We start from the raw sequence: 13,053 nt of genomic DNA on the forward strand, positions 1-13,053 counted from the left end.
ATGTGAACACTCCTGGTTAGGTCACCATCTCCTGGGTTGGCTGTATTGGAAGAGATGTGGGTCTTATTTACACTATTTCTACAGTAGTGAAATTGATGCCACTTTGCTGGCATTTGCCACTAATTTTTTAAATGTGGGGAATCCTGATTGGGTCTTCATCTATTGGGTTGGCTGTAATGGAACCTTCCTGTTCTGCAGTCTAAGTTGTGTAACTTTGCGTACCAGTCCTGCTGCACTCCTGATACAGACTCTGCCTGCTGCACTCTGATACAGACTCAGCCTGCTGCATTCTTGATACAGACTCTGCCTGCTGCACTCTGATACAGACTCTGCCAGCTGCACTCTGATACAGATTCTGCCTGCTGCACTCCTGATACAGACTCTGCCTGCTGCACTTTGATAAAGACTCTGCCTGTGCACTCTGATACAGACTCTGCCTGCTGCACTCCTGATATAGACTCTGCCTGCTGCACTCCTGATATAGACTCTGCCTGCTGCACTCCTGATACAGACTCTGCCTGCTGCTCTCTGATACAGACTCTGCCTGCTGCACTCTGATACAGACTCTGCCTCCTGCACTCTGATACAGACTCTGCCTGCTACACTCCTGATACAGACTTTGCCTGCTGCACTCTGATACAGACTCTGCTTGCTGATTTCTGATACTGACTCTGCCTGCTGCACTCTGATACAGACTCTGCCTGCTGCACTCCTGATACAGACTCTGCCTGCTGCACCATCTAGTCTGTCCTACTGGGTCCAGCTGCTGCGCGTTCATTGGTCTGTCCTGGAGTGGCACCTGGCATTCATTGGGAGCCAAGTCTAACCTCACCATCAGAGGCTCTAGTGAACAATCCGATGCTCGCTTAGTCACACCCCTGTCTGTAACAGTAGGCCAACCAGACCAGCAGGCCTCCGCTTACTGTCAATCAACTACCCGTGTTACTATCCTTAAATTTTTGTATCTAAGAAGCTGATTTTTCTACCATCTGAGTGTGGCTGAGTATAAAAGCAGGTTGAGCTGTTGCATGTGGTATTAGGGCTTCCAGCACAGGAGACCTACACTGATCCCTCACTCACCTCGTCTTATTTGAAGTTCAATTCAAAGCTGTAAATGCTGGCCCAGACCCTGATACCCCCATGGCTGATTGCTGCTGTGCCATTATAAAATTTGTACTGTGGGTCAATTGAGGCCACTTTCCTGGTGTCTGCCCCTAATTTGATCTGTTTTGACAGCTTTTTGGGCCCATTTAAAGTGTTGTATATGCATTTGTTTTTGCCTCCCATTGAATCCAAAGGCATTGGCAATGTTCGGCGAATATTCGTTGAATAAATTGGCGAATATTGTAAATTTGGCGTTTGTAATCCAAACCGAATGTTGAAATATTCACTCATCTCTAGCAGACAGGTCTAATAAAATGTTGCAGTACCAGAAGGTCCTTGTTGTAGAATTATTAAAAAAATTCCCATCTGAAAACGCTGGCGGCAGAAAACACAGTTTGTTGGACAATCAAGGAGTACAGGTGAGGGAGACACAAATAGGATGCAGGGGAATACTGTCAAAGGTCTGGGACAGTTTTCTAAAGCCCTCCCAGTGCCCAGGCCCAGATGTGCGTGGTACTCTGACAATGAGGGAAAAGTTTTGGAAGATGCTGAAGGAGTACCTTACCGATGGTACCAAAGTCCTCTGTGATTCCTTTGTGTCTTATAACTATTGGGTATCCAACCTGGACACGTGGCATGAACTGGCTCTCTACGCCTTGGAGTTCCTGGACTGCCCTGCCACTAGCGTTTTGTCAGAGCAGGTTTTTAGTTCTGCCGGGGGTATTATAAAAGATAGGCGCATCCAGCTGTCAAATGAAAATGCTGACAGGCTGACTCATAGAAAAATGAACAAGGGCAGGATTGGGCCAGACTTCTCAAAATGATAGCAGTGGATGCACCTCTTCACACCCAGACATGGGTATACCCTTCAGGATTTTGTCTATTTTATCTTGTCCTCCCCCTTCTCTTTCTCCTCATTTTCCATCACCATATCACCAGGGTGACCGTGATGCAATACCCACAATTTTTTTAAGGGTGTTTATGATGCCAGTAGGAAATTTTTTTAGAGGCCTATCTCTAACATTCTGTATGTAATACAGTATGTTCAAGTATACCCCATAGGGGTAAATGTTTTTCTGCCCATGCACTTAGTGCATGGACATTACCAGTATAGGAGACCTACTCCTTAACAATGGTAATAATTGTTTTTAATGAGGACCTCCTCTACGTCTTTTCAAAGGGGTATTGGAGTGCTTACAAATTTTGGCAGCCCTTGCAGTCACTGCATGGGCATTACTATTATAGGAGACCCACTCCTTAATAATAGGGACAATTTTTTCTAATGAGGCCCTCCTCTACGTCTCTTCAAAGGGGTATTAGAGTGTGTCCACATTTTTGGCAGCCCTTGCAGTCACTGCATGCGCAATAACAGTATAGTAGACCCACTCCTTAATAATGAGAACAACAAAGTATAGCCGGCTGATGGCCCTCTAACAATAGAGAGGGACGACTCCTGGCCCTCTAACAATAGTAAGAACTGCCTGATGGCCTTGAAAAAATAGGCTTTTTGACTTTCCCAGTTCCTCCTTCATAAATTAAACAGGATGTGCCTGATCATGTCTCACACACCACATGGCCGTATAAGGTAGTAAAATGTTAAAATTACATTTACTGGTGAATGTATTGTTCACTGTTGAAAGCAATGCAAAAGTGCAAAAATGCCTCAAAAACGCTACGTGTCAACATAGGCCAAGGTGTGGAGGAGTATTTTTGTTTTTTGTTATTTATTTTACCTTAAATGCAAGTCATTACCGTAGAAAGAATGTTCCTTAACATTTTTTTACAGGAAAATCCATTTGGCTTCGTTTTTGTATGTTTTAGTGTGAGTCCGTAAAAGTGGCGTAATACTCTGATAACATTGTTCACCGCAGTGACCTGGGAGTCAGAGATGCTTCAAGGCATCTTCCCCATGCAGTTCTCATATAATTTGAGCACTGTTTCCATCGATTTGGCCAATCTTTAGGCCCCCTCCAAACCTCCGGTGGGGGTCGCCGGAAAAATGCTCGAGTTTTCCATTGACTTACATTGGGCTCATTGCTCGGGTCGAACACCCAAGTATCATGATTTGCTTAACCTGAGCAATGAGCACATTAGCATTTTAGTGCTCACTCATCACTAGTTTCTGGACCACACTCTTAGCCCAAGGATTTTGATTCTGAAACTTGGACTTGTGTATGGACCACACTATTGGCACAAATAATTTAGATTCTGAAATTTGGACTTGTGTCTTAACAAAAGCATTAGTGGAAACTCAATCATTTACCTAACTTTGGCTGAATTTTGGTGATTTTGAAGAAAATTCTCGGGAATCCAAACACGAATCTGAATGTGCAATGTTCATGACTAATTTGAGATTGGTGGACGTTTTTTAAACAAGTTCGCTCATCTCTAGTCCACAGGATTTGTTTCCAAAATCCACCAGGCTTGTTTTTCTTTTGCATACTTCTGAAACTGAAATTTATGGTGAGTATGCAGGAGAGGTTTTTTCTAAATGACTCGACCATGAAGACAATATTTGTGCAGATGTCTCTGAAAAGTAGAACAATGTACCACAACTCCAGAGTCTGCTAAGTCTTTCTGAAGGTCTGTTGCAGTCAATTCTGATTTGCCAATCTAGCAATCCTACGAGCAGGTCTCACTGAAATTTTGCTTGGTTTTCCAGATCTTATCCTGACCTCCACTGTTTCTGTTGCCTGCCATTTCTTAATAACATTTCAAACTGAGGAAAGGTCAACTTGAAAATGCTTTGTTGTCTTCTTATAACCTTCTCCTGCTTTGTGGGCCTCCAACATTTTCAGAGTGTTGGCAGCTGATTAGAAGAATCCATGGCTGCTGTTTTTTTTTACAATGTTAAAGGAGGCAGGGTTTTTATAATTTGCATCGCCTGGCCTTTCCTTTCCGAATGATGAAAGTGAACAAGCCATAACCCTAAAAGACTAAGTAAGCTCTTAAACCTTTGTCAAAGTTATCTGCACGCACAAATATGCAACAGTGCCCAAATTTTTACTTTGGCCCAGTTTCCTTTTTGTAATTTTTAAAATGTAAAAATTACAATATATGAATATTCACTCCCTGTGTAGCTGCCGAGTGCTGCACGTGGCTTTTTCTGGCAGGCCTCATAGAGGATGAATGGAGCGAAGGTCAGACATCTGACCTACTGCTCCATTTTAAAACGGGGAGAAAAGTGCCTTATTGCTCTGATTGGTCCAGTTTCCAATGGTTGGAACCATACTGATCAATAAATTATCACCTATCCTGTGAGACCTATACAGTGGCATGTAAAAGTTTGGGGACGCCTGGTCAAAATAACTGTTATTGTGAACATTTAAGCAAGTTGAATACAAAATGATCTCTAAAAGGCCTACAATTAAAGATGACACATTTCCTTTGTATTTTAGGCACAGAATATAAATATTGTCATTTTTTACTGTTTAAAAATCACAAAAAAGAAAATGGGCCATACACCAGTAATGCCCTGATGGTGTCCCTGTTTAGAATACAGCTCTGCTCAAAAGTTTACATACCCCGGCAGAATTTTTGCTTTCCTTGCCTTGTTTCAGAGAATATGAATGATAACAAAAAAACTTTTTCTCCACTCATGGTATTGGTTGGGTGAAGCCATTTATTGTCAAACTACTGTGTTTTCTCTTTTTAAATCTTAATGATAACCAAAAAACATCCAAATGACCCTGATCAAAAGCTCACATACCCTGGTGATTTTGGCCTGATGCTCAGAATTTGACACAAATGGGTTTGAATGGCTACTAAAGGTAACATCCTCACCTGTGACCTGTTTGCTTGTAATCAGTGTGTGTGCATAAAAGCTGAGTGAGTTTCTCGGATCCAGACAGACATCTTTCATCCAGCTACTGACATTTCTGGATTGTGAGTCATGGGGAAAGCAAAAGAATTGTCAACGGATGTACAAGAAAAGGTAGTTGATCTGTATAACACAGGAAAGGGATACAAAAAGATATCCAAGGAATTGATAATGCCAGTCAGCAGCATTCAAACTGTGATTAACAAATGGAAAATCAGGGGCTCTGTAAAAACCAAACCACGGTCAAGCAGACCAACAAAACTTTCCACCACAACTGCTAGAAAAATTGTTCGGGATGCAAAAACCCACAAATAACATCAGCTGAAATTCAGGACTCTCTGAAAACTAGCGGTGTGGCTGTTTCAAGATGCACAATAAGGAGGCACTTGAAGAAAAATGGGCTGCATGGTCAAGTGGCCAGAAGAAAGCCATTACTGCGCAAATGCTACAAATTATCTCGCCTACAATACGCCAAACAGCACAGAGACAAGCCTCAAAACTTCTAGAACAAAGTAATTTGGAGTGATGAGACCAAAATTTTACTTTTGGTCACAACCATAAACGTTACATTTGGAGAGCGGTCAACAAGGCCTATGATGAAAGGAACACCATTCCTAAAGTAAAGCACAGAGGTGGATCGCTGATGTTTTGGGGATGTGTGAGCTACAAAGGCACAGGAAACTTGGTGAAAGTTGAAGGAAAGATGAATGTAACACATTATCAGCAAATACTGGAGACAAATTTGCATTCATCAGCCCGGAAGCTGCGCATGGGACGTACTTGGACGTTCCAACATGACAACGATCCAAAACACAAGGCTAAGTCGACCTGTCATTGGCTAAAGCAGAACATAGTGAAGGTTCTGGAGTGGCCATCCCAGTCTCCTGACCTCAATATCATTGAGCCACTGTGGGGAGATCTCAAGTGCGTAGTTCATGCTAGACAGCCCAGGAATTTACAGGAAGTGGAGGCTTTTTGCCAAGAAGAATGGGCAGCTTTACCATCTGAGAAAATAAAGAACCTCATCCACAATTACCACAAAAGACTTCAAGCTGTCATTGATGTTAGAGGGAGCAATACATGGTATTAAGAACTGGAGTATGTGAACTTTTGATCAGGGTCATTTGGATGTTTTTGTTGTCATTAAGATTTTAAAAGAGAAAACATAGTAGATTGACAATAAATGGCTTCACCCAACCAATAACCATGAGTGGAGAAAAAGTTTTTTCTATCATTCATATTCTCTGAAACAAGACCAAGAAAGCAAAAATTCTGCCGGGGTATGTAAACTTCTGAGCACAACTGTACTTTTAGCTATAACTACAAATAGTAGATTAACATTTTCTTGGTATAGTAACATAATTTTCCTTTTTCAGAGCGCATCTGGCACTGGATTGGCATTTATTGTCTTTACTGAAGCAATTATTCAAATGCCCGCATCCCAGGTGTGGGCTGTTCTGTTTTTTATAATGTTATTCAGCCTTGGTTTGTCTTCAATGTTTGGAAATATTGAAGGAGTGCTTACACCAATATTAGATCTTAAATTATTTCCAAAATGGATCCCAATTGAGGCTATAACTGGTAAGTTCAAAATAATATCACTATTACACAGTAAAAATGTGCAGAAAATACATTGAAAAGAAAAAGTTATGCATTTGGATATACAGTAATATTAATGTCCCATTTTTAATATTAATGTAACAATTTTTCAGGCTGCGTGCCCACTATGCGTTTTTCAAGTGTTTTTGCTGTGGGATTTCCGCAGCGAAAATGCTTAAAAAACACTTGGTAATGCGTGCCCTATGGTCCCCAATGATAATCCGCATGTGCTATGCACATGCTGCGAAAATTTCCGCTGCGGATTATCATTGCGAAAAAAAACGCAGCATGTCCATTAATTTTGCGGACACGCAGCGTAATTGCTGCCATTGACTTGCATTGAAACGCATATTATCCATGTCAGCACATTTGCATATACGGATATTATGCGATTCTATGTGCGGATGGTACCCGGGTTTGGAGAAGAGGAGACTCTCCTCCAGACTCGGGTACCATAGAACTTGTTAAAAAAAGAATTTAAAATAAAAAATAAAGATTATACTTACCTTCCGATGGCCCCCGGTGTTTTCTCCGCTCAGTCTGGTCTGTTGTATGGGTCATGGTGGTTAAGGGACCTGCCATGACATCATTTAGTCATATGACAGGTCACGCGACCGCTGACGTCGGCAGTCGCGTGACCTGTCACATGACTCAATGACGTCATCACAAACCCTTTCACACCACCGCGACCGATACAACACACTGGACGCAGGGGAGAAAACACCGGGGGCCATCGGAAGGTAAGTATAATCTTTATTTTTTATTTTTTACCATTGTTATTCTTTTTTTTAACTATTACTTGGTCACACTATATAAATCCATGCCGGTTGCATGGATTTACTGTATATAGTGTGACCAAGTTGTCAAGCACTTTTCCAAGTGATGCTAAAATCGCTTGGCAAAGCGCTTGATAACCCGCATGCAGAAATACATGCAAAAATGCTTGACAAATGCTTCTACCTGGCAGGAAAAACGCATGTAAAAACTGCATGCGTTTTTCCAGCCAGGGAGAAGCGGAAAAAATATGCAACATTTCTGCAACGTGGGCACTTATCCTCATCAAAAAGTTAATTTATTTCATTTCTTCAATACAAAAAGTAAAGCTGGCTGTTCACAGAGTGCTGTATCCAAACATATTAATGGAAAGTGGAGTGGAAGGAAAAAGTGTGGTAGAAAAAAAGGTTCACAAGCAACCGGGATAACCACAGCCTTGAAAGGATTGAATTGAAATTAACTTTTTGATGATATTCTAATTTAGTAAGAAGCTCTTGTATCTTTGGATATTTATCATCAAGCATTAGCCATTGTGATATTTCTGCAGTTGCCGACTATCTAGTCTAATTTTACACTTTCTAAAGAAATGTAGATGCACTATATGGACAAAAGTATGGGGATGCAGGTTTTAATCATTGAATTAATTTATTTCATTCAGTGCCCATTGGCACAGGCGTATAATCTTAAGCATTTAGTCATGCAGTCTGTCTTTAAAAACATTTGTAAAATAATTGTTCATTCTAAAGATTTCACTGAACTTGAGCTTGGTACTGTAATAGGATTGTGAAACTTCTTCACTGGTAAATAATCCATGACCGTATACGGCCAACCCGGGTTCCACCGTTCATATGCCTCCACCCCCATCTTACCGCACTTACATACTTTAACAAATAAAAACACTGCACCTGTAATTTTATTTGGATAAATTTGGCCACAGCGGCCATTTTATTAACAAACAACATTAACATATATACATTATTATGAAATAAATAAGAAGGGAGGGTTCTTGGAGTTAAAAATTGATCTGGCAAAACTAAACCGAAGTCAAACCACCGTGTTACCCTCAGCCGTCCATCAGCAGCTCGAGGGCACCAAAAGCTCCCAGGGTAAAACCCCGTCCAGAGCCCCAAAAACCAGATGCCAGATCACCCCACTTAATCAAACCACTCCCTGTAAAATTGAAATAATTTTCCACCGACACTTCTGTGCCAACTCCAAGAACCCACCCCCCGCCAAGCCACTGTGACAATCCTTCTTACACAACTTAAATAGTCTTCCTTATGCCACATCAAATGCGACTTTAATTCGTCCCTGCTAAAAAGAAAAACCACCCTTTTACCCATAACCTACTTTTTCCTATGCTCTTCTCCTCTGGACTACCCATTTCCCGCATTTTTCCTTCTTATACCTCTCTTCCCCCATCTCCACCCCCGTCCCAATGCCCGCCCTTCCTGACCTCTGCCCAATCCCGATCATTGGGATTCAAATTACACCCTGCTGGCCCATCCCGGTCATGTGGGGCTTCCTTCTAGGTTGCCCTGCCTCCAGCCCCTTTCTTGACCGTATACGGCCAACCCGGGTTCCACCGTTCATATGCCTCCACCCCCATCTTACCGCACTTACATACTTTAACAAATAAAAACACTGCACCTGTAATTTTCTTTGGATAAATTTGGCCACAGCGGCCATTTTATTAAAAAACAACATTAACATATATACATTATTATGAAATAAATAAGAAGGGAGGGTTCTTGGAGTTAAAAATTGATCTGGCAAAACTAAACCAAAGTCGAACCACCGTGTTACCCTCAGCCGTCCATCACCAGCTCGAGGGCACCAAAAGTTCCCAGGGTAAAACCCCGTCCAGAGCCCCAAAAACCAGATGCCAGATCACCCCACTTAATCAAACCACTGCCTGTAAAATTCAAATAATTTTCCACCGACACTTCTGTGCCAACTCCAAGAACCCCACCCCCCGCCACAAACGAACAGCCCTGACCACCTCAGGCTTGTGAGCGCCCCAACACCGCCATGGCCCTCTCAATCCCCTCCTGTATAGCCAATGTCCACAAATCAATTCCAACATCGTTCAGATGTACTCCATCCTTTGCCCAAAATTCTCCAACCCCTGCCTCAAGATCAAGATGCCGAACACTTACTCCCCCGTTCCTACCGACAAATGCTGCTATTGCTCTATTTAACTTAACTCGTGCCCTGTTAATGCCCTTCACTGATCTAGCCTCCCTCCATTTCTTTCTCGGTACAGTGTCAGACCAAACCATTAACACCCCCGGAAAAGATGTCCACAACCTTAAAAAATCAATCCGAATATCCCTCATCAATTCCCTAACCGGCCGAGACCCCAAATCATTCCCCCCCAAATGCACTACCAAAATATCCGGCGCCCGGTCCAAATGAGCCGCCTTATGGAATTCAGGCAGCACCCTTCTCCATACCATCCCTCGAAAACCCAGCCACCGAACCACCGCTTGCTCTCTGCTAAAACCCAATTGCCTACCGTTCGGCCTCACGTCCGCCCGCAGCGCCCCCCAATGAACGAAAGAGTGTCCGAGAATCCAGACTAATAACGGGACGCCACCTGCAAAAAGACAACCAAAGAATTGTATTCACTTCTGACCAGATAAAACATAAGCCTGCACACCTAATGCCGTACATAGGACAGATAACGATCTGAATTCCACCTCCCGATGCGCTTTATCACCTCCTTGCTTAAACCCAAACCATCCGCTTCTGACGCCGCACCGATTCTGAACGAATGCGACCCGTAAACCTCAGGGCTAAAGCCCAATTCTATGATCCCTTTCTTAAACACTGCAATAAATTGAAAACGAGACAAAAACTCACCATTTTTATGACACAATAATGGGCCCTTACGTCCCGACCAGACTTGCCAATAAGCCATTAAACAGCTCCTAGGACACAGAAACGATCCATCAACTTCCCCCAATACCACTCGCTTGCCTCTGCCCAGTTGATCTGTCTTCCCCCTCCTGATCCAGAATTCAATGCACCTGTCCCAACCGCTCACGTCCTCGGCAAACAAACCCCCAACCTTATTCCTACTTGGTGCCACCAACTCACCTAATCTTAGTGCGCCGAAAAACGCCCATGAAAAAGCCAACCTAAACAGTGTGGCTTCAAAAACCGAACAACAGATCTTATCCAACGCAAAACCCAACTGCTCTAAAAAACTATAAGTCACCGGTCTTCGTTTATCTAACACTTTACTTCCCCTCCTAAAGCCCTTAATTGCTTGTTTCACTAAAAACGATTTTGTAACATCTTTTAACCCATGTAATCTAAAACTGAATGCCAATCCTGCAACAAATTTACTAACTTTTGAAACAGACCATCCACTCTCCGCTGCCTTTCCCACAAGAAACAACACCACCATCTCTCTATCTCCCTCACTCTCCACCCTGCCCCACTGCAGAATCCAGCTTTGCCATACTCGCCATGATGCCTCGTATGATGCACAAGTCTGCCTTGTAATGGACTCCTGTATTAAACGTCCTGCTCTTCCATAACCAGCTGCCACAAATGCGAAGGGCATTCCTGTCCCACGTCCTCGGCCTCTGGTGCTAGCGCCCGAAAACGGTCCCACTGAAAACGAGACAAGGCATCTGCTATGGAATTTTGCACACCTGGAAAATGTACCGCTGTAATCCAAGCATTCAAGTTAAGGCAACAAAGAACTAGTTCCCTTAGCAGCCTAATCACAGACGGGGACGAGGCAGACAAGCTGTTGATGACAGACACCACTCCCATGTTGTCGCAATGAAACCGAATTCTCCTGTTGGCAAAACACTCACCCCAAATAGTAACCGCAACGACGATGGGAAACAATTCCAAAAAAGCCAAATTCTTCGTAAGACGCTTCTCCGACCACTCGACCGGCCATACTCCAACACTCCACCTCCCTTTCCAATAGGCCCCATAACCAGCACCTCCCACCGCATCCGTAAATATCTCACAATCAAAGCTGCTTAAGAATAGAGATGAGCGTTGTTCTACTCGAACTGTTCGCCAATCTCAAATTCGAGCTGTTTTGGGCGGTGTTCGAGCCGTTCGGCGAACACGAACGATTTGAGAAAAATTCGGCTGTTCGAGGTTATGTTCGATAACTGTTCGTGCACCAAAATCATAGCTGGATTTTTTCTCAGTAATGATGAAAATTAATGTTAATACGCAGTTTGAGTGTACAGCGGGGTGGGGGGAGGGGCAGGGGATGGATCTCTGCAGGAATAATGAAGATCTCCATTTTTTTTTCTCTTTCCCGCATTTACAGTGGGGAGGTGCAATCTGTCAGCCTATCAGCAGCGCACACACGGAGCGAAGTGCTTTTTTTCACACAAGCAAGGGCATGTGTCATTGGCTGTGTATGTCACATGTCCTTGCCCTATAAGACCCAGCCATTTTCCCCGTCGCCACCATTTTCTCACTGCTGCAGCTGCGTGTTAGACGGCTCTGCTGTTGCTGTGTGCGCTATACCTTGTTAATTTCAAGCCAATTTTCGCACAAATCTACAGATAGCTTGGGAGTAGGGAATAGTTGTGATTGCAGTCCTTTTAAGGACTAGGTTACAGCATTTCCTACGACTTTTATCAGGCAGGTCTGTGCTCTTAAATAGATAGATTGTGGGAGTAAAGACTAATTGTAATTGCAGTCCTTTTCAGGACTAGGTTACATGAGTTCCTATCAGTTTTTGCCAGGCAGGTCTGTGCCAGTGCTGTGCAAGTTTTTTTCACAGCATTTGGCTGAATCTAGCAAAGCTAATCCTTTTTGGCCTATTGCAGAGTGTGTTAGTCAGTGGAGTAGCCTATCTGTGTTGCAAGATATACCACCTGTGTATAGAATACCAATTTTTTTACTGCAACTAGTGAAGTAAAATCTTTTGGGGATAGCATCATTCTATTAGTCCATCTATACTGACCTCCATCAGGTTGCAAATTGAATATAATTTTTTTCTGCATCTAGCTCTGAAAAAATATTTGGGCTTCTAGCAGTGTGTGGGACTTGTTCTATTTGTCCATCTATACTGACCTCCATCAGGTTGCAAACTGAATATAATTTTTTTCTGCATCTAGCTCTGAAAAAATATTTGGCCTTCTAGCAGTGTGTGGGACTTTCTCTATTAGTCCATCTATACTGACCTCCATCAGGTTGCAAATTAAAAATAATTTTTATCTGCATCTACCTCTGAAAAAATATTTGGGCTTCTAGCTGTGTGTGGGACTTGTTCTATTAGTCCATCTATACTGACCTCCATCAGGTTGCAAACTGAATATAATTTTTTTCTGCATCTACCTCTGAAAAAATATTTGGGCTTCTAGCTGTGTGTGGGACTTTCTCTATTAGTCCATCTATACTGACCTCCATCAGGTTGCAAACTGAATATATTTTTTTTCTGCATCTACCTCTGAAAAAATATTGGGCTTTTAGCTGTGTGTGGGACTTGTTCTATTAATCCATCTATACAGACCTCCATCAGGTTGCAAACTGAATATAATTTTTTTCTGCATCTACCTCTGAAAAAATATTTGGGCTTCTAGCTGTGTGTGGGACTTGTTCTATTAGTCCATCTATACTGACCTCCATCAGGTTGCAAACTGAATATAATTTTTTTATGCATCTACCTCTGAAAAAATATTGGGCTTCTAGCTGTGTGTGGGACTTGTTCTATTAATCCATCTATACAGACCTCCATCAGGTTGCAAACTGAATATACTTTTTTT

At 42.6% G+C, this 13,053-nt stretch overlaps 1 protein-coding gene across 1 annotated transcript in view; it reads left to right on the top strand.

The window, feature by feature from the left end:
* SLC6A18 (solute carrier family 6 member 18) overlaps positions 1-13,053 on the top strand; it is a 1,027,837-nt gene that overhangs the window by 683,604 nt on the left and 331,180 nt on the right. Inside the window, exon 9 of the mRNA XM_073676926.1 lies at positions 6,301-6,505. Coding sequence (XP_073533027.1) covers positions 6,301-6,505 — 205 coding nt within the window. The remainder of the gene's footprint in view (positions 1-6,300; positions 6,506-13,053) is intronic.

The sequence above is a fragment of the Phyllobates terribilis genome, unplaced genomic scaffold, assembly GCF_046119375.1.
Source record: "Phyllobates terribilis strain yellow unplaced genomic scaffold, ASM4611937v1 Scaffold_4__5_contigs__length_816908805, whole genome shotgun sequence".
NCBI lineage: Eukaryota > Metazoa > Chordata > Amphibia > Anura > Dendrobatidae > Phyllobates > Phyllobates terribilis.